Source organism: Bos javanicus, chromosome 12 (genome assembly GCF_032452875.1).
Source record: "Bos javanicus breed banteng chromosome 12, ARS-OSU_banteng_1.0, whole genome shotgun sequence".
Classification (NCBI taxonomy): Eukaryota; Metazoa; Chordata; class Mammalia; order Artiodactyla; family Bovidae; genus Bos; species Bos javanicus.
Window position 1 is genome coordinate 16,286,668 of NC_083879.1, and position 21,941 is coordinate 16,308,608.

Consider the following 21,941-nt stretch of genomic DNA (forward strand, 5'->3'; position numbering starts at 1 on the left):
CTGTTCTGATGCACATTCCATTAGAATGCCGTTCTAATTCTTGCAATTCATGATTTTTATAAATCAAAATACCATCCAAACAACTCCTAGTAAGAATGAACGGATGGGGGCACCATGTATCAAGGCGGCTAACATCAAAAAAGAGATAAAACCAGACCTGCGCCACTCTTGCTGGGAAAACACCCCATTACAATGAAGTAGCCTTGCCAAAAAAGCCAAACCTACATCTTATTAACCTTCCAGAATCCAAATATCAAGTTTCAGAAAATACAGAGGACAAAGGAATGTGTTAAACTACAACATGGCAACACAATGAGTAAATCCAGGCAGGAAACTCTCTTCTTCAGTGAAACAAGTTGCAGGGAAATAAAGAAAAAGAGATATGGGGAGAGAATCTATGGATTAAAATAAAAATAAAGGCTATAAAGCAATCACAATATATCAACCTTATTTGGATCCTGCACCAAGGAAATGAACATTTTTAAAAAGCTGTGGTATGATAGGAAATTTAAATACTGATTAGAAATTTTATGATAGTAAATAATTATTGTTCACTTTTAGGTATAATTGTATTGCTATTTTTTAAAACCTCAGTTAGATGCATCCTGAAATATTCATTGATGAAATGATATCTGAGATTTGCTTCAAAAGGATATGGGTAAGATAGAAGGGAGTTGGGGATACAGGTGAAAAAACATTGGCCATGAATTGATTGGCTGTGTGATAAGCACATCAGAGTTTACCATACAATTATTTCCACTCATATATGTTTGAACTTTCCCATAATGAATTAAACAATTTTTTTTCATAATAAAACCATTATGCTGGGATCCAGGATTCTATGAATAATTCTGTCTGTGTATCCTGTATGCTCTAAAGGAGTGTGTTTTGTTTTCTTTGCCTTCACCTACCTTTTTCCATGTGTAGTCATAACCATCCACATTAACCACTGGCATAATATAGAAATCCATGTGCTTCAGAAGATTGGTATGCATCTTTTCTTTCCCGTAGTAATAAGTTACCTACGGATTAAACCAAGTATATTTGATAACGTATCATTTACCTCCTTCTAAACTTAGCCTGTTTCTTTTTTTTAATTGAGATATAATTGACACATAATCCTGGAACAACACAGGTTTGAACTGTGTGGGTCCACTTGTAGACTTTTTTTTCAATATTAAGTACTAGAGAACTACACGATCTGCAATTCATTGAATCCACAGATGCAGAACTGTGCACAGATGGAGGGTCTACTTATAAACACATATAAACTTATGTGAGGATTTTTGAGTGTATGGAGGGTGGGTGCGCCTAACCACTGCATTGTTCAAGGGTCAACTATATTAGGTTCAGGTGTATTACCTAATGATTCAATATTTGTATATATAGTGAAGGAATCACTGCAATAAGTCTAGTTAATATCCATCTAGCTAACATCCATTAAACTTGGTCTATGGTTGTTGTTTTTTTTTTAATTTGACATTTAGATTTGCAGATTTAACTTTCAGGAAGAGTCTTAATTCCTTGGAAAGTCTAGACTTAGGGTACTATGCTGACTACTACTACTACTAAGTCACTCAGTCGTGTCCGACTCTTAGCGACCCCATGGACTGCAGCCTACCAGGCTCCTCTGTCCATGGGATTTTCCAGGCAAGAGTACTGGAGTGGGTGCCATTGCCTTCTCCGACTACGCTGACAAGTGATGGTGAATGTCCTGGACATGGGACAACTGGTCCTCCTATTTAATGGAGTCAGAAGACAGAACTATATGTTTTCTAAAACTTCCTTCAAGAAACAGAAGAATTCTTTATTAATACATAAAGCCCACCACAAAGATTTAAGGAAACAAAACCTAGATATATTTCTACTCTTTTTATAATAATCTGCATCAGTCACCACTTAAACTAACCTTGTCTCATTCCCAGACATGTCTAGATAATATTTTCTGCATTGTCTTATAAGTCGTGAGCTAAATGTTTGCTAGAATTGAGTGTATTTCCCAAGCATTCAGTCATTTGGCTTTAAAGTCGGTGGTAGCTTTTCCTAGGTACTGACTATGAGTTTCCTATCAGACATTATCTGACACTGCTCTTCTGTGCTTTAGATTCATACCCAGCTAGGGTCGCATATTTTCACATGATCCAAGGACATCCACATTCCAGTGACTAAGAAGTTAATCCCCAAATGACTGATTATAGATGCAGGAGAACCACAAAGACAAATTTCAGGTAGTTAAATGACTTCATCTGGTGACTTAGAGGTAAAGAACCTGCCTGGCTAATGCAGGAGACGCAGGAGCCGCGGGTTAGATGACTGGACTGAGACGATCCCCTGGAGAAGGATATGGCAGCCTACTTCAGTATTCTTGCCTGGGAAATCACATGGACAGAAGAACCTGGTGGGCTACATACAGTCCATGGAGTCCCAAAAGAGTCGAACACAACTTAGTGACTAAACAACAACAAAGCTTTGGCATAAATTCTTCATTTGTGGTTACATTGCTACATTTAAATGCGTGAATTAGTTCACAATTTTTTGCTGATTTAAACTTACTCAAAAGACTTTGTTAAGAAACATTTTTCATTATTGATAGAAGAAAAATGTCTTTTTAAAAAATTGAAGGATAGTTGCTGTATAATTTTATATAAGTTACAGGTGTATAATACAGGTTCACATACACCCACAAAGGAAACCATCAGCAAAACAAGAAGACAACCTACTGAATGTGAGAAAGTATTTGCAAATGATATGATCAATAAGGGGCTAATATCCAAGAAAAATGTCTTCTAAATCTTACCTTTGCTATAGCTAAATGTTACCATTTTTCTTTAAATATTTAAAATACTATATCCTTATCTCCCTAGAACAACCATAATAGTCAAATTTAAATTATTTGCCATAGGTAATCATCTAAAAAGCAAGAGAGTTCCAGAAAAACATCTATTTCTGCTTTATTGACTATGCCAAAGCCTTTGACTGTGTGGATCACAATAAACTGTGGAAAATTCTGAAAGAGATGGAATACCAGACCACCTGACCTGCATCTTGAGAAACCTATATGCAGGTCAGGAAGCAACAGTTAGAACTGGATGGAACAACAGACTGGTTCCAAATAGGGAAAGGAGTACGTCAAGGCTGTATATTGTCACCCTACTTATTTAACTTATATGCAGAGTACATCATGAGAAACGCTGGACTGGAAGAAGCACAAGCTGGAATCAAGATTCCTGGGAGAAATATCAATAACCTCAGATATGGGAGAAATATTAATAACCTCAGATATGCAGATGACACCACCCTTATGGCAGAAAGTGAAGAGGAACTCAAAAGCCTCTTGATGAAAGTCAAAGAGGAGAGTGAAAAAGTTGGCTTAAAGCTCAACATTCAGAAAACGAAGATCATGGCATCTGGTCCCATCACTTCATGGGAAATAGATGGGGAAACAGTGTCAGACTTTATTTTCTTGGGCTCAAAAATCACTGCAGATGGTGATTGCAGCCATAAAATTAAAAGACACTTACTCCTTGGAAGAAAAGTTATAACCAACCTAGATAGCATATTGAAAAGCAGAGACATTACTTTGCCAACAAAGGTCCGTCTAGTCAAGGCTGTGGTTTTTCCAGTGGTCATGTAATGGATGTGAGAGTTGGACTGTGAAGAAGGCTGAGCACCGAAGAATTGATGCTTTTGAACTGTGGTGTTGGAGAAGACTCTTGAGAGTACCTTGGACAGCAAGGAGATCCAACCAGTCCATTCTGAAGGATATCAGTCCTAGATATTCTTTGCAAGGAATGATGCTAAAGCGGAAACTCCAGTACTTTGGCCACCTCATGCTAAGAGTTGACTCATTGGAAAAGATTCTGATGCTGGGAGGGATTGGGGGCAGGAGGAGAAGGGGCCGACAGAGGATGAGATGGCTGGATGGCATCACCGACTCGATGGATGTGAGTTTGAGTGAACTCCAGGAGATGGTGATGGACAGGGAGGCCTGGCATGCTGAGATTCATCGGGTCGCAAGGAGTCGGACACGACTGAGTGACTGAACTGAACTGAACTGAACCGCTTACTAAATATGGGAGAAAGGAAATAAAAAGTACAAGTTAATTTTTGGCCCACTATAGGTCAGAAAGAAAAGCTTAATGAAAAGGAAGCAATTTTATAGAACGAAAGAAGTAATACTTTAAGTAGTTGAGCAACTAGTGAAATCATTTTTATGCTATAAATCAGTAAATTTATGTTAGAGTCATTTTTTTCAATAATAATGTCGCATTCATTATCAGAAAAAAATTGGGAGATCTTATTTTCTTTAAAATGAGAAAGTATCATTTTTATTTCTACAGCGATTGCTGGACTTTTAATAGGTATGTCATGGTCAGTTTCTTTGTCTTTTTCATTCTCCTTATTTCCTTCCTACTTTAGCAATGGTTGGATGGAAGTCTTTCAGCAAAAAGTTAGTCTCTGAGAGAAGATCAAATATTAGCCCGGAAATTTGTTTAATAAGCAGGGCTCCAAACAGAAAGGGTGAGTGAGAGCTGAAATACAGCGTCTACTCTATGTATCAAGCCCTACCCTCATGTGGGGCTGCAGCTGGAATCCCAGAGGAAGGGGGACCTATTATTTTTTAACAATTTATTGAGACATTATTCATATACCGGAAAATTCAGCATTTTAAAGTGCACAGTTCAGCGGGTTTTATATTTCACAGAATTAAGCAACCATCACCGCTGTCCAATTATACGATATTTTCATCACCACCCCCATCAATGTTGCTGTTGTTCGGTCACCCAGTCGTGTCCGACTCTGTGACCCCATGGACGGCAGCACGCCAGACCTCCCTGTCCCTCACCATCTACCAGAGTTTGCCCAAGTTCACGATCATTACATCGGTGATGCTGTCCAGCCATCTCATCCTCTGATGCCCTCTTCTCCTTCTGCCCTCAATCTTTCCCAGCATTAGGGATTTTTCCAGTGAGTACTCTGTCCGCATCAGATGACCAAAATACCGGAACTTCAGCTTCAGCATCAGTCCTTCCAGTGAATATTCAGGGTTGATCTCCCTTGATCTCCCCAATCTTATTGACTGGTTTGATCTCCTTGCTGTCCGAGGGACTTTCAGGAGTCTTCTCCAGCACCACAGTTCTAAATCATCAATTCTTTGGCATTCTGCCTTCTTTACGGTCCAGCTCTCACAATCCCCATCAATACAAAAAACTCCCTTAGGAGTTACCCCTTTCTCCCTTCTCTTCCCCCAGCCTCTGGCAACCATTAATCAACTTTCTGTCTCTGTGCATTTGCGCATTCTAGACCTTTCATGTAAGTGGAATAATCAAATATATGGCCTTTTCTGTCTGACTTCTATCACTTAGCAAAATGTTTTCAAGATTCATCCATGTTATAGCCTGAATCAGTACTTCATTCCTTCTCGTTGCTGAATGGTATTCCATTATAAGGATATGCCACATTTTATTTGTCCACTCATAAGCTGATGGACATTTGGATTGTTTCCACTTTTTTTTTTTTCAATTTTTTGGCTGCAGCATGCAGCATATGGGATCTTATTTCCCCAACCAGGGATTGAATGGTGCCCCCTGCTTTAGAAGCATGGACTCTTAAGCACTGGACTGCCAGGGAAGTCCCTGTTTCCAGTTTGGGACTTATGAATACTGTTGCTATGAACATTTGTAAACATATGTGTTCAAGTCTCTTGGCTATATACCTGAGCGGAATTGCTGGGTCAAATGGAAACTCTACGCTCAAACTTTCGAGGAACTGTCAAACTGTTTTCTAACATGGTTGCACCATTTTATGATCCCAACAGCAATGGATAAGAGTTCCAGTTTTTCCACACTCTTACCAATATTTGTTATTTGCTATTTAAAAATTTTTGTCATCCTATTGGGTAGGAGGGCTTCCCTTGTGGCTCAGCTGGTAAAAGAATCCGCCTGCAATGCAGGAGGCCTGGGTTCAATCCATGGGTTGGGAAGATCCCCTGGAGAAGGGAACAGCTACCCACTCCAGTATTCTGGCCTGGAGAATTCCATGGACTGTATAGTCCATGAAGTCGCAAAGAGTTGGACACGACTGAGCGACTTTTACTTCACTTCACTTCATTGGGTAGGAAGTGGTATGTATATCTGTGGTTTTGACTCACATTTCCCTAATGACTAATGCTGTTGAGCATCTTTTCATATGCTTATTGACTATTTGTATATCTTCTCTGAGAATTGTCTTTTCAGATATTTTGCCCATTTAAAAACTAGATTATTTATCTTTGCATTATTTATTTGTTAAAGTTATTTATATATTTTGGATATGAGTCCCTCATCATCTATAATTTGCAAAGATTTTCTCCCATTTTGTGAGTTGTCTTTTAGCTTTCTGGATAGTGTCCTTTGAAAAGCAGAAAGGTTTTTATGCCATTCTCCCAAATTTTGATAGTCTCATTTATCTCTTTTTTCTTTGGTTGCTATGCTCTTGGTGTCAGATCTAATAGTTCGTTGCCTAATCCAAAATTACAAAGATTCACTACTTCTAAATTTTCTTCTAAGATTTTTGTAATTGTAGCTTTTAAACTTAGGTGTCTGATCCACTTTTAGTCAATATTTGCATATGGTGTGAGATAGGAGTCCAGATTCTTTTTTTTTTTTTTTTTTGGCATATGGGGAGCTGATTGTTTCAGCAGTGCATGCCCCCTTTTGATTATGCACAAAGGCACCATCTGGACTGATGGAGAGCCTCTTCAGGTCTTCGATTAAAGAAGATGACAGTCCAGAGCAAGTGGGAATTGGTGACAATCTGTGGAGCAACAACAGAATGAAACCAGGACCTCAGAGGAACGGATGAGGAAAGGGAGAGTAGAGAGAAACTGCAATGAGGAGACTTCTTAACGCCTGTAAGTGGAGATGTGGGCCCCAGTGGAAGGATGACCTGAATGGATTAGTCAGGTAACGTTTCAGGATCCTTAGGACCTGGGGTATTTTTCTGATTGGCCAAGGGAACTTGGTAATGGGGCAACCTGTGTTTCCTTCAGGCATGTGGGGATTAAAGGTAGGGTTACATACAGAGACATAGAAAATAAACTAATGGTTACCAAAGGGGAAGTGGGGGAGGAACAAATTAGCAGTTTGGGATTAACATATACACACTGCTGCTGCTGCTGCTGCTGCTGCTGCTGCTAAGTCTCTTCAGTCGTGTCCGACTCTGTACGACCCCATAGATGGCAGCCCACCAGGCTTCCCGGTCCCTGGGATTCTCCAGGCAAGAACACTGGAGTGGGTTGCCATTTCCTTCTCCAATGCATGAAAGTGAAAAGTGAAAGTGAAGTCGCTCAGTTGTGTCCGACTCTTAGCGACCCCGTGGACTGCAGACTACCAGGCTCCTCCATCCATGGGATTTTCCAGGCAAGAGTACTGGAGTGGAGTACCATTGCCTTCTCTGAACACTACTATATATAAAATAGATAACAAAGATCTACTGTATAGCACAGGAAACTATACTCAATATTTTCTAATAATCTATAAGGGAAAATAATCTGAAAAATAGTATATAAAACTGATTCACTTTTCTGTGTACTGAAACTAACACAACATTGTAAACCAACTATGCTTCAATAAGGAAAAGTGGTTGGAGGGGCTTCCCTAGTTGTCCACCAACCAAGACTCTACACTTTAAATGTAGGGGGCCCAGGTTTGATCCCTGGCTAGGAAACTAGATTCCACATGCTGCAACTAAGAGTTGACCTGCCACAACTGAAAAGAAAAAAAAAAAAAAAATCCTGCACACCAAAACTTAAGATTCCAAGTGCAGCAACTAAGACCCAACGCAGCCAAATAAATACATAATCAAAATATTTTTAAATAAATAAAAACCAAATGGTTAAAGTCATATATTTCGCTGAAAAAATCCTACCTAAAATAAATAAAATATAAAACAAGGAGGGATAGTGAACCAGTGAAGTTGCTCAATCGTGTCCAAATCTTTGCAATCCCATGGACTGAAGCCTACCAGGCTCCTCCATCCATGGAATTTTCCAGGCAAAGGTACTGGAGTGGGTTGCCATTTCCTTCTCCAGGGGATCTTCCCGACCCAGGGATTGAACCCAGGTCTCCTGCATTGTAGGCAGATGCTTTACCATCTGAGCTACCAGGGCGAAATCAATATTCTTAATTAACTTTGTGAATGATGTTGTTATTTATAAAAATATTTTCATATCTGCCATTTATCCAGTTATTTATACTTCAAAAGTATGCCATCTAGATATTTAATCATGATCCTGAAGTCATGTAATCTCTCTCTATAAGCCTTAAAATTCTGACTTGGTGTATTTTAACTGTGTTGAAAGACATGATTTTTAAAAATAACATTTTCAACCAAGTTGAACATGTTCATGAATCTAATTCTTTACTATGAATTTAATCTGTGTATCATGGGGCTCTCCAAGCATATGTTTTCTGATGAGTTTTCACAGTAATCTATAAATATATTTACAGTTATGGTTCTATATCTAGTGAATGAATCACTCAGTGAGGATGATCGCTACAGAAATAATGTCTGACATACAAAGACAACACATAAATGTTCGTTGATGGAATGATTCACCAGAAAGATAAGTAATATAACTGAAACCACTGTCTTGCAGTTAAAAAAGCAAAAAACAAGAATAAAGATGAGGAGCAAGGGTGGCAGAGGAGAGAGCACAAGAGCGAGTGAGCAATTAGAGGGCAGGAGATAAAGGCTTGACTAATTCCCATCCCGTGACAGACGATCGCTCAGCTCTCTTTGCCTGGGGGACACTGAAGCTTTGTCTTTCTTATAATCCTAGACAAGAATAACAATGCCTGCCAACAAGTTAACCAATAACCATTCGACAAAGAATAAATCTGTACATAAAAGCATATAAGACATTTTGAATGGAAGATTCTGAAATAAGCTATCATGCTCATGACCATTAAAAATACAACAAAGAGCTATCCAAGTCTTAGTGTGTGGATGAATAATTTAGACCTTATCCAATGGTAAGAACCTATTTAACCCAATAGTAGGTACTGTTTAAGTCCTCTCTGGACCCCAGAGTTGTATTTCAGTTTAAACCTGCAGCATTAATTTAAATTTCCAATGCAGGAAGCGGATGTTGAGCACTGATTAAGTGGGCCAAAAAAATATAGTTATAGGGAACAGAAAAGTGACTTTTACTGTTTTCATTTGTTATATAGATTTACAGTCATTATAATTTTTACTATTATGACATACTCTTTGTCTCATACATGGATTTTTTTGATTACAAGGCCTTCTTTAGGGACAAAAGTACCTACGACGATATATGGAAAAAAAATATAATCTGCTCTGCAATGGGGTACTTTATGTTCAATTTCTAAGAGCAGAATATGGCAAAAGATACCTGGATAATTCAAAGCAAAAGAAAAAAATTAATTGGGACTCAATTTAGACAATTGCTTCAGTTCTTTCTTTTAGTTAGTAAATGTATTACAACTGCAGGTGTGTATGCTCAGTCGCTCAGTCACGTCCAACTCTTTGCAACCCCAGGGACTGTATCCTTCCAGGCTCCTCCGTCCATGGGATTTTCCAGGCAAGAATACTGGAGTGGGTTGCCATTTCCTGATACTATTTCTTAATTATGTTGCAGTGTTTGAAAAGTGTGTTAGTTGCTCAGTCATGTCCAACTCGTTGCGACCCCATGGACTGTACCCTGCCAGGCTCTCTCTGTCCATGGAATTCTTTGGGCAAGAATACTGAAGTGAGTAGACATTCTCTTCTCCAGGTGATCTTCTCAACCGAGGGATCAAACCCAGGTCTCCTGCATTACAGGCCGATTCTTTTACCATATTAGCCACCGGGGAAGCCCTCCAGTGTTTGTGTGCTTAATCACTCAGTCGTGTCCAACTCTTTGTGACCCCATGGACTGTAACTCACCAGGCTCCACTGTCCACGAGGATTCTCCAGGCAAGAATACTGGAGTGGGTTGCCATGCCCTTCTCCAGGGGACCTTCCCAACCCAGGGATCGAACCCAGGCCTCTCACATTTCAGGCAGATCCTTTACCATCTGAGCCACTGGGGAAGCCAGTGTTTAGTACCAGCTGGAAATGTAGAAAAGATAAGGCAGATAATCTTTAGGGTAATTTAAATGCTTAAATTCATGGTTCTCAATATGCATGAAAGTCACCTAAGAAGCATGAGATCATTGTAGATTCCCAAGTCTCACCCCCAGAGATTTCAAGCTGAGAATTCTAGGAGGTGACCTAGGAAAACGCATCTAATAAACAGGCCAGTTGAATCTACTGCAAGTGGTCTGAGGCCACATCCTGAGAAGCTCTGGGCTTTCAGAGAATGTGAATACTTACAGAGCCCACGAACCACAAGCAGAAAGCAGGAGAGATCCACTCTCTGGCGTGGATTCCACAGTCAATCCACATGGCATTTTTGGCCCTTTGTTCTTTTTTAGAAACCTGCTCAGAGAAAATCAAAAAACAAGTAAGAAGCAGCTTTAGGATAATAACTTCCTGAATACCAGGGCTTCGATTTCATCCTTTTAGCAAATCTATGAAATATCCCCTATTCTCTTCATTTCTTGGAAAATTCTTGGTTTAAAATTCTTTTTATTCCTAAACAAATACCCGATGATACCAGAGCTACATGAGAAATTGCAGAAGTAGAGACCCAAGAACTAGTGCTTCAGGCCATATCTTCACACTGCAGTTAGAATGAAATGAGCCTGTGTTGGGTGGGCAGCTCTCTGTGGGAAGTGGGCACAAAGAAAGGCTTGGGAGAGGGAAGTTAGTGGTGCCCAAGACAACCTTGGACTCCCTCACCATTTTCCCAGGGTGCACACTTTTGTTTAACGTGTAGATCATTTCCCTATTTCACACAAAAATAAACACACATCTAACTTGACATCAATTTATTATCAACAGGTCTGGGGACAGAGACCTTATTCTGATTTACCATCTAGGGTACTAGTGTAAGCCGCCAACTTTCTGGAATAAGAACTACCAACTTGTCTTCAATGATAGCCTTTGATGACTTTAGAAGAATTCTCACAAACACCTCTATATAAAATGAATCATCATTCATCTACTTTTAAATATTACACAATTTTAGAGTATGGAGGGAAGGGAGAAGAGTGTTGCAAAATCAAAGAAATATGTGGGGTTGGAATTCCAAAGCAAGAAAAAGAGAGGGTTCCATTTTTAAATTGCCATCTATACCACTCAGGGAGTTTTCTTCTTAACAAACCTGAAGTTACTGATGTCCAACAAAAAGGCAAGTGTGGAAAGCTTTGGCCACAAAGGATCAAATTGTACAAAGAGAATTTCCCAACTGATTTAATCTCCTCAACTTAAAAGACAATCCTGAGTTGTTTTGACTAGTTGCTTTATTCGACCTTCTGTTTAACTGTGGCTGAGCAAATTCTCTTGGTACCCATTCTGACACTGAGGAACCCTAGGGACTCCCATGATGTGCACATCCTTGATTGAGACTGGGACTAAAGCTTGCAGGAAGCATGGTTTTCCAACATGTATATCAGGTCCCAGAAACACAAGTTCCAAAGAGTACATACAACAGGGCAAAAAGTAAATGTCATAGGTGGGTATGCCATGATTACATGGATCCAGCCCAGTAGACTAACTCAGCTGCCAAGAGAACCCAATGTTGCCTAGGGTCTGACTTTGTACTGCAAGCTCTTGTCAGAACAGATTAAAACCCAGAAATCCTGACTCCAAATCTTATCTTTGGACAGTCAAAGAGCCTCACCTATCACAGTTTAGAACATGTGAGGAAACCATGTGTGAATGAAATTTTACTAAATCAAATGTATTTCTCCAATAATTAAATTTTTTCAGACCTTCTTTTTAATTTTTTTTTTTTTTTTAGGAGAAAGAGTGGTTTTAAAAATAGCAACAGAACTGCAGAATTAGAAATGAACAGGCAGAAATCAGTTTGGTTTCATGGTTCCCAATATTCTTCCTGTGGCCCAATTCACTGACTTTACTAAGACCAGTTTGTTCAACTGAGAATAAATAACCAAACAGATGGTAACTGAAGCAGAAACGGTCATATCAGCCCTACTGCCAAGAATCCCAGCATTGCTCTGGTTCCTATTCTTTCCTAGTTCCTGTTGTTCAACTCCTTTGGTTCTAAAAACTATAGTAATGTCAATGTTTATTCAAAACAGATCCCTTTCCTTTTTTTTTGGCCTAAGTCAGTCAGTCAGTGGTGGTGCTGAGGGTGGTGGTTGTGGTGGTATAAATAAAAGAGGACTTGAAAGATAATCCAGACCACTCTCCTTGTTTTATGAAGGTAGGCATTGAAACCCAGAAAGGTTAAATGACTTATCTATGTCACAGAGTAGATTCTAAAACTGAGGTTACTACTCTTAGGTCAACACTGTAGTAGCAAAGGAAAACAATTTAAAGGTAATCACCAATCACTGAAGATCTGGATATTAAAGTTGAGGATCATTTGTAATACACATATTTCCAGAACTCAAAAGAAAATCCAAGTAATAACAAGCACCACTGGAGAATTAATAGCTCCCCAAAGTTGAAAAATCAATGACTCTTCCCATACCTTTAAAACATAAAGTGGGTACTTCTCGTATGAGGATCCAATGTGGATTTTTTCAACCATATCAGGATACCGCTCAGTCATAACTTCTATCCAAGAATAGATCTATCAAAGCAGAAACCAGTGGTCACAGAGCAAGTTCAAAGCATTTCCCTGACAAAGGAAACAGACAAATTCTTCCAGGAAGGGTTATCCCTCTAGAAAAAATTTTGTGGAGATAAAGAGGAACTAAAACACTTGAGGCAGAGTGTTTCTTCTGCTGCTTAGGAAAATCAATAAAATTAAACTTTTGAGAAGTATCAAGGTTTAGGGAAAGTGGAAATGTACTAAGAAACTTACGACAAAGTAGGGAAATATCATCTTTAAAGGATAACTCCTTAAGTTATTTTTAAAGGCTGATAATGTCGAATCCTCACCTCTGTGTATGAAATCCTATTTACCATTCAAGAGTTCATTTTTATATGAGATTTTTAAAAAAATATTCACTTTTCAAGGGTAACCTAAGGAAGCCCCGGGCACTGTCTTTGCACAGGATAAATGGAGCTGCCTTTTTTTCCCAGTGGAGACTTGTGGACTCACAACAAGGGGTGTGAAATGATGAGAAGCAAAGGGGAGAACAGTCTGGAGGAAAAAAGAATCTCTTCTATCCAGGGAAGGAGTTTGATTCTAAAACTCTCTCCTAGGTGGAAGTCTAGTGGTTTGCGATTCTGACAAGATTATAGTAGAAGGAAACAAACAAATAAATTTCTAGTCCTGACTTTAGGCTAGCCCCCACTTCAAAGCAGGTGTTGAGTGGTGGAGCCTGATCATGTTTTAAAGTAGACCAACTTCTCAGGGGCCATTTAAAAATGTTTACACCTTTTGTAATGGAAATAACCAACCCTTGGCCTCATTTCTAGGAAATTTGCTGAAGGTAATTTCAAATAGCAGTCCTAGCTGAAGGGAAGAGGAGTACCATTTATCCTTGGGTCTTCTTACAGGAGCGTAACTAGGGCGAGTGGTATGTGTGATGGGTTGTTCTGTGCGAGGAATTAAGATGCTTCTGGAAGGTCTACCTGCTGCCAAGTACCAATGCTGTCAGTGTCTGTGGTGTTGAAAATTTAACCATCTGTGATTTCCTCTGTTTACTGTGCTACTCTTCTAAGGCACGCACACATCTAAGAGAACTGCTCCATCCACCTATTTTGTGTTACAGCACTGACAGTTCAGTAGATTTCCTCCAACAAGGGAGGCTGTATTATATTAATTATAGTAAGGCAGCTTTATAGAAAACTTTAAATCTAATCTGCAATAATCAAGGTTACATCCTTTGAATAATGCTCTTCTTTTGCCATTTGTTTTAAGACGTGTTTTTTGGTCATTTGTTTTTCTCCCCTACTGTAGCTTACTTAAAATTTCCTAGTGAGAGTCAATGACAAAAGAAACCCCTTTTGCTCTCCAAGTGAACATGAATGCGGACTGAAGAGCAGAGCTGAAGGGGAAGAAAGGCAGAATTTGGGGGAGAAAGATTGCCGCAATTGCTACAAACCTCTTAGAAAAGATTCAGGATGGGAAGGATGAAGATGTCCAAACTGTTTTCTGAAATGTCATTGTGATGAAATGAATTGTGTTCCCCCTCAAATGTGTATATTAATCCCCAATACCTTAGAACATGACTGTATTTGGAGACAGGGCCTTTAAAGTGGTAATTAAGTTGCACTGAAGTGTCAGTGTGGGCCCCAACCCAACCCAACTGGGATTCTAATAGGAAGTGGAGACTACAATGGTCAGCGAGACTTCAGGGATGTGCGCACACTAAGAAAAGGCCATGTGAGGAGGTGGCCATCCACAAGCCAAGGAGAGATGTCTCAGAACAAACCAGCTCTCCTGACACCTTGTTCTTGGACTTCCAACCTCCACAACTGTGAGAGAATAAATTTCTGTTGTCTAAGCCACTCAATAAATGGCACTTTGTTACAACAGACTGTAGCTCAGGTGGTAAAGAATCTGCCTGCAACGCAGGAGACCCAGGCTCAATCCTTGGGTCAAGAAGTTGCCCTGGAGAAGGGAATGACAACCCACTCCAGTATTCTTGCCTACAGAATCCCATGGATGGAGGAGCCTGGTGGGCTACAGTCCATGGGTTACAAAGAGTCGAACAAGACTGAGTGACTAACACTACTACTACTGTGGCTAACTAATACTGTTTTCCTCCCATGTCTTTCCAACTCTTTCCTGGGGAGAGGATAAGAAAAAAAAAAAAATAACCTCTTTGAACAAAATATTTAAAATATACCCCCCAAAATACTCTTTTTAAATGTTCAAATCCTTTGTTTATTTAGTTAGGCTGCACTACACAGCTTGTGGGATCTTAATTCCCTGACCATGGATTGAACCTAGGCCCTTGGCACTTAACACAAGGAATTTTTCCTGGTCTGCCAGGAAAAACCCAGCAACATATTTTAAATACTTCTGTTTAAGGCATCTCGTTCTTCCCACCAAACCCAACACAGCCGTGACACTGTCACCTTCTCCACTTGTCAATCCTGCCTACCCAACCTCTCAACTCCAGGCCTCAAGGTTACTCATGCAGGGCTGATGTAGGCGGCTGGATGGAGATAGTTTAGGTGGAACAGACAAAGTCAAGGTAGGAGAGAGAAAGCAGAGGGCTGAAATGTTAAGATCCCCGTCCACCAGCCCGGCACATCAGTCCTAGAAGCCTGCTGATCTCTGGTTTGAAAGAAAGTGTTAGTCACTCAGTCATGTCCGACTCTTTGCGACCCCATGGACTGTAGCCTGACAGCTCCTCTGTCTCTGGAATTCTCCAGGCAAGAAAACTGGAGTGGGTAGCCATTCCCTTCTCCAGGGGATCTTCTCGACCCAGGGATCGAACCCAGTTCTCCTGCATTGAAGGCAGATTCTTTACCATCTGCGCCACTAGGGAAGACTGAGTTCTGGTTTAACTAACTGGAAAGGAACAGATGCGTTTGAAGATTAAATAGAAAATTGATGCTTATTATTTAAGTGTTAGATGTCACAAAAGTATGGATATGGTTCTTAACAGTTTCTGGGCGCCTAGCCAAAAATGATAAAAAAAAAAAAAAAAACACAACTTCTATTAAGGAATATAGCAGTACTCCTATGAAAGAATAAAAGGTATCAAGGGATTTTGTACTACTTGGAGAGTATTATATTGAAAAGAAAGGGGTTTAGCCTTTAAGGGAACAAATACGGGGAAATGGCTCTTAAAGTATGATGTGAAAGCTTATTGAGGTCAACTGAACATGGTATCAAGCTTAGGTTTCCTCTAGGAAAATTGGAACCCATAAGTACTAAGAGGAAAAGAAACCAATTTCTTAAATATTAAAATACAGGCATCATCATAATCATTACTATTACTATTAGTATTTTAAACAGGTTCCTTCTGAAAAGAATAAAATACACTTAAACACTTTTGCATCCTAAATATAAGTGAATAAATTCCTTTAATTCAGTGAGATAATGTGGCAGTTATTCGGTAAGAATTCATTTAGGATAATGGCTGGAGTGCTATTTTTTGTGTGTGTGGCAGTTTCAATAAAAAGGTCTTATTTTTTAATTTTCTGTTGTTCCTTAGAATGTAGTGTTACTCCTGACAATCAGAGATATTCTTAGCTATGGACAAATAGCCTGCTTAGAGGGGCAAAGTCCAAAATATGATGCAATCTTTCCAGGCAAGATGTCTACAAAAGGACCAATTACCTCTGTATAATCAATCTAATAGTGATTTTTTTTCACCCTCTTCCACTAATTATGATTCTCTTATAATTTCCCATGGCTGAAATGGCAATGCTCATTCAATGAAAACAGGCAGTTTGGAGAGAAACGTTGACAACTTACCTCATTTAGTGAGTGATACTGTTCATAGTAGGAGGAGGATGCCCGGGGGCTGATGGTGTCATTGGAAGTCTGCTGCCGGATAAGATCTTCCACATTTTCCACCAGGACCCTGGGTGATGAAACAAGAATATGAGCTGGTTTCCAAACAGGGCTCTAATTTTCCCTCGTGGCCCATCGCAGACACAACAGGCAAGTGTGGGGGGAAAGTCACTAAGAAATCTAGCAAGCTCAAGGTGAAAACACCACTAGCATGACAATTCACAAGCCCTCTGCATAGAGCCGCATGGGCGCTGGAGAGACAGTGGCTCCTGTAGAATATGCTTTCAGGGCCTTCAAAACCTGACCCTTTCTCCAACATTATCAACATTTCTTGATGGTGACTTATTAATGCCTTTTAAATGAACACAGGAATAAGGAAGGTATAGGAAAGTGATCTCATTTAATTCCTCTTGCAAGGGGTCACACAGTTAACTTAGGCACAAACATTTTAACTAAGACGAAATTGAGCCATTCTGTCACCTGGAATGCACAAGAAAAAGTTAGCTGCCATTCTAATAAAGCTTTCTGTACTTTTATTTAGAGTTAGTTGTTCAGTCGTGTCCAACTCTTTGTGACTCCATGGAAGAGGAATTCTCTTGCATGGAATTCTCCAGCCAAGAATAGGGGAGTGAGTAGCCATTCCCTTCTCCAGGGGCTTCCCTGGTGGCTCAGACTTTTATTTAGACCAACAGGTAAAAGCCAAGACTTTGACATCAGAAAGTTCTGAGTTAGAGTCCTGGATGTGCCACATTCTAGCTGGTTGACCTTGAGAAATTCCTTTGTAAATCTGAAACATTTTTTCTTACACACAGTGAGGATAGTATCTACCTCACAGGGTTTAATAAGGGTTAAAAGATACAATGTATAGAAAAGCTCAGTACCTTTCCTGAAAGGCATCAGATACTAATAACATGTTATTATAATAATCATAATACGTTATCCAAAGATTGCTTAGCATCCAGGAAGTGCTAGGGCGGCAGGAAAACACTGATGCTTGGGTAATGGATGCGAAAGGAGATATGGACAGGAGACTCTAAAAGGAAGAAGGCATGGGCTTTGAACAGAAAGCATACCTAATGCATATTTTAGTTTAGAGCCAGACATTCCAGAATGCTTGCTGACCTCTTGAAGCAAAATTCCCTTTAGCAGCTGCTTTTTTAAGTGATATCACAAAGCCTACTAAAGTGAATGACATTTTGCTTCCTAAGTCCAGGAACAGAGTAGAGGAATTTTAAGAAGGAACTGGGAGAAACCATAAGAGGCTCCACAGATCACTGAGTCTAACAGTCCATTTCAGACAAGGGACCAAGGTCTTGAGCAGTAAACCACTCGTTCAAGGTCATGGAGCCAGCCTCTTGGGCTTCATCACAAGTCCATTCCAGAGATTTCCATGTGGCATGCTTAATGTAAGTATACATTTTTCTAGGAAGCAATGAGACCATCCACTAGCAAATGCATGGTGTGTGTTGCGTGTGTGTGTGCTCAGTTGCTCAGTCTTGTCCAACTCTTTGCAGCCCCACGAACTGTAGCCCACCAGGCTCCTCAGTCCATGGAATTTTCCAGGCAAGAATACTGGAGTGGGGTGCCATTTCCTGTGTCAGGGGATCGTCCTGATCCAGCAGTCAAACCTGAGTCTCTTGCATTGGCAGGTTTCTTTACCACTGTGCCCCCTGGGAAGCCCCAAATGCATCACAGGTGCTTATAATGTCTGTATGCTCAGGTGCTAGTCGTGTCTGACTCTTGGTGACTCCATGGACTGTAGCCCACCAGCCTCCTCTGTCCATGGAATTTTTCAGGCAAGAATTCTGGAGCAGGTTTCCATTTCCTAGTGCTTATAATAGTTACTCAATAAATATGGAATTAAGCCTACCTGAATGGAATTCTGCTCGCATTTAAATGGGCTTTCACATTGCTTACATCAGATGCATTCACAAAAAAATGGACTTCGTATCCCTTCACAATATATTCAGCTGCTACTGGCTGCCAGAGAACAATCTGCAGTTTCAAGAAGGAAAATTAATAAAGACAGTTTTTCACATGGTTCTCATCTGTAGCTAACGCCATAAAAGAGTATCTATAAAGGAAATGAAAAATAATTTCTGGTCACTGGTCCACTCACAGTCACCAATCCCATTCACACATGTGGTAGTGTAAACATTTATTCTGTACGGGGCTTGTTTTATTCTGTAACCCCAGTGGCTAATGAGGGCCTGGCATTTACTAGGTACTCAATAAATATTTGCTGAGGCAATGAACTGATAAATGAACGCATGAATATTTAGAGTCCAACTGTAGGACTGGAGGTGTATGTCAGATGCTTAAAGAGAAATGAAAGTTGGTCTGGAAAGAAAGTTGATTAATGGCGCTTTTCTTTAATAAAAATCCCATATCCTTGATTCTAACATCACATTGGTGTTTCTTTCCTTTAATCTAATTGCGGCCTTTGGGCAAAACCTTTCCATAATATTTACAGTTTTGAGTTTTTTGTTTTTTTGTTTTTTCTGGCTTTACTGTGCTTTTTCAAAGCACTTTCACACCCATTGCCTATGATCTTTTTACTAATTCTTTGCCATAATCTAGGCAGCAGTTATTATTTTGATTGTTCAGATGAAGAAATTAAGGCTCGAAGCTAAGTCGTCTAAAAATCACAGGCCAAGTAGTGGCCAAACAAGACCTAAATGCTGAATCTGTGATGCTTCCTCTGGCAGTGCTTCCTCTGCCTGCAGTGTGGTGGCTGTGGAAACACAGCGGCCGCTCTTCTGCTGGGAAACGCCTAGTTCTCTGACCCTGTGTGCTGCTGTCCGTCTATATCCCCTACAGGCTGAGGTTGCACGGCTCCAGGGCTGCAGCCAGTCAATGATGGCATACTGCAGGCATATTTTCGCAGGCCCATTCCTGCCAGATTAGGGTTTCCTCTTGCAATTGACTTTGTCTTAAGGACTTACGTGGTCCAGTCAAACTTTTATCGGGATTGTCTTGCAGTCTAGAGGTTGTCCAGGCATGACCCTCCTTTTTGCACAGTGGCGGCTGCTCAATGGTCTGCGGGTGCTCCCCGCCATCTCCAGCTCCTTCTTCATCCTTCACAAGCAGACCCCATAACAAGTCTCTTATATCTCTAATCTTCTCAGAAAACCTTAGCCCGATATCCATGGAGCCAGCAATTTTTTTTATCATGATATTTTGTAATTCTTAACAGTTTTCTACATTCAGGGGAGTTCAGTTCCAGGCATGAAAATGTTAGCCAGTTTTCTTCTGTGTTTTTATGCTTACACTTTAGCTAAATTTTTAAAACAAACACCTATTCAGTTTAGTTCAGTTCAGTCGCTCAGTCATGTCCGACTCTTTGTCACCCCATGGACCACACCACACTAGGCCTCCCTGTCAATCACCAACTCCTGGAGTTTACTCAAACTCATGTCCATTGAGTCGGCGATGCCATCCAACCATCTCATCCTCTGTCGTCCCCTTCTCCTCCTGCCTTCAATCCTTCCCAGCATCAGGGTCTTTTCCAAAGAGTCAGCTCTTCACATCAGGTGGCCAAAGTATTGGGATTTCAGCTTCAGCATCTGTCCTTCCAATGAATATTCAGGACTGAATTCCTTTAGGATGGACTGGTTGGATGTCCTTGCAGTCCAAGGGACTTTCAAGAGTCTTCTCCAACACCACAGTTCAAAAGCATCAATTCTTCGGCGCTCAGCCTTTTTCACAGTCCAACTCTCACATCCATACATGACCACTGGAAAAGCCATAGCCTTGACTAGACGGACCTTTGTTGACAAATAATGTCTCTGCTTTTTAATATGCTGTCTAGGTTGGTCATAACTTTCCTTCTAAGGAGTAAGCGTCTTTTAATTTTATGGCTGCAGTCACCATCTGCAGTGATTCTGGAGCCCAAAAAATAAAGCCAGCCACTGTTTCCACTGTTTCCCCATCTATTTCCCATGAAGTGATGGGACCAGATGCCATGATCTTCGTTTTCTGAATGTTGAGCTTTAAGCCAACTTTTTCACTCTCCACTTTCACTTTCATCAAGAGGCTCTTTAGTTCCTCTTCACTTTCTGCTATAAGGGTGGTGTCTTCTGCATATCTGAGGTTATTGATATTTCTCCCAGCAATCTTGATTCCAGCTTGTGCTTCTTCCAGCCCAGCGTTTCTCATGATGTACTCTGCATATAAGTTAAATAAGCAGGGTGACAATATACAGCCTTGACGTACTCCTTTTCCTATTTGGAACCAGTCTGTTGTTCTATGTCCAGTTCTAACTGTTGCTTCCTGACCTGCCTACAGGTTTCTCAAGAGACAGGTCAGGTGGTCTGGTATTCCCATCTGTTTCAGAATTTTCCATAGTTTATTGTGATCCACACAGTCAAAGGTTTTGGCATAGTCAATAAAGCAGAAATAGATGTCTTTCTGGAACTCTCTTGCTTTTTTGATGATCCAGCAGATGTTTGCAATTTGATCTCTGGTTCCTCTGCCTTTTCTAAAACCAGCTTGAACATCTGGAAGTTCACAGTTCATGTGTTGCTGAAGCCTGGCTTGGAGAATTTTGAGCATTACTTTACTAGCGTGTGAGATGAGTACAATTGTGTGGTAGTTTGAGCATTCTTTGGCATTGCCTTTCTTTGGGATTGGAATGAAAACTGACCTTTTCCAGTCCTGTGGCCACTGCTGAGTATTCCAAATTTGCTGACATATTGAGTGCAGCACATTCACAGCATCATCTTTCAGGATTTGAAATAGCTCAACTGGAATTCCATCACCTCCACTAGCTTTGTTTGTAGTGATGCTTCCTAAGGCCCACTTGACTTCACATTCCAGGATGTCTAGCTCTAGGTGACACACCATCGTGATTATCTTGGTCATGAAGCTCTTTTTTGTACAGTTCTTCTGTATATTTTTGCCACCTCTTCTTGATATCTTCTGCTTCTGTCAGGTCCCTACCATTTCTGTCCTTTATTGAGCCCATCTTTGCATGAAATGTTCCCTTGGTATCTCTAATTTTCTTGAAGAGATCTCTAGTCTGTCCCATTGTAGATTTCCTCTATTTCTTTGCACTGATCATTGAGGAAGGCTTTCTTATCTCTCCTTGCTATTCTTTGGAACTCTGCATTCAGATGGGTATACCTTTCCTTTTCTCCTTTGCTTTTCACTTCTCTTCTTTTCATAGCTATTTGTAAGGCCTCCCCAGACAGCCATTTTGCTTTTTTGCATTTCTTTTTCTTGGGGATGGTCTTGATCCCTATCTGCTGTACAATGTCACAAACCTCTGTCCATAGTTCATCAGACACTCTGTCTATCAGATCTAGTCTCTTAAATCTATTTCTCACTTCCACTGTATAGTCATAAGGGATTTGATTTAGGTCATACTTGAATGGTCTAGTGGTTTTTCCCACTTTCTTCAGTTTAAGTCTGAATTTGGCCATAAGGAACTCATGATCTGAGCCACAGTCAGCTCCTGGTC

The 21,941-nt window shown here is 40.3% G+C and overlaps 1 protein-coding gene across 2 annotated transcripts in view; it reads right to left on the reverse strand.

Moving 5' to 3' along the window:
- Positions 1-21,941, reverse strand: part of CPB2 (carboxypeptidase B2) — a 61,254-nt gene that overhangs the window by 19,314 nt on the left and 19,999 nt on the right. Inside the window, exons 3-7 of one of the 2 annotated variants that reach the window (XM_061434582.1) lie at positions 18,351-18,475; positions 16,442-16,550; positions 12,587-12,688; positions 10,360-10,464; positions 912-1,022 (exon numbers count right to left, since the gene is read on the reverse strand). In XM_061434582.1, coding sequence (XP_061290566.1) covers positions 912-1,022; positions 10,360-10,464; positions 12,587-12,688; positions 16,442-16,550; positions 18,351-18,475 — 552 coding nt within the window. The remainder of the gene's footprint in view (positions 1-911; positions 1,023-10,359; positions 10,465-12,586; positions 12,689-16,441; positions 16,551-18,350; positions 18,476-21,941) is intronic. The other variant, XM_061434583.1, reaches the window with a different exon arrangement.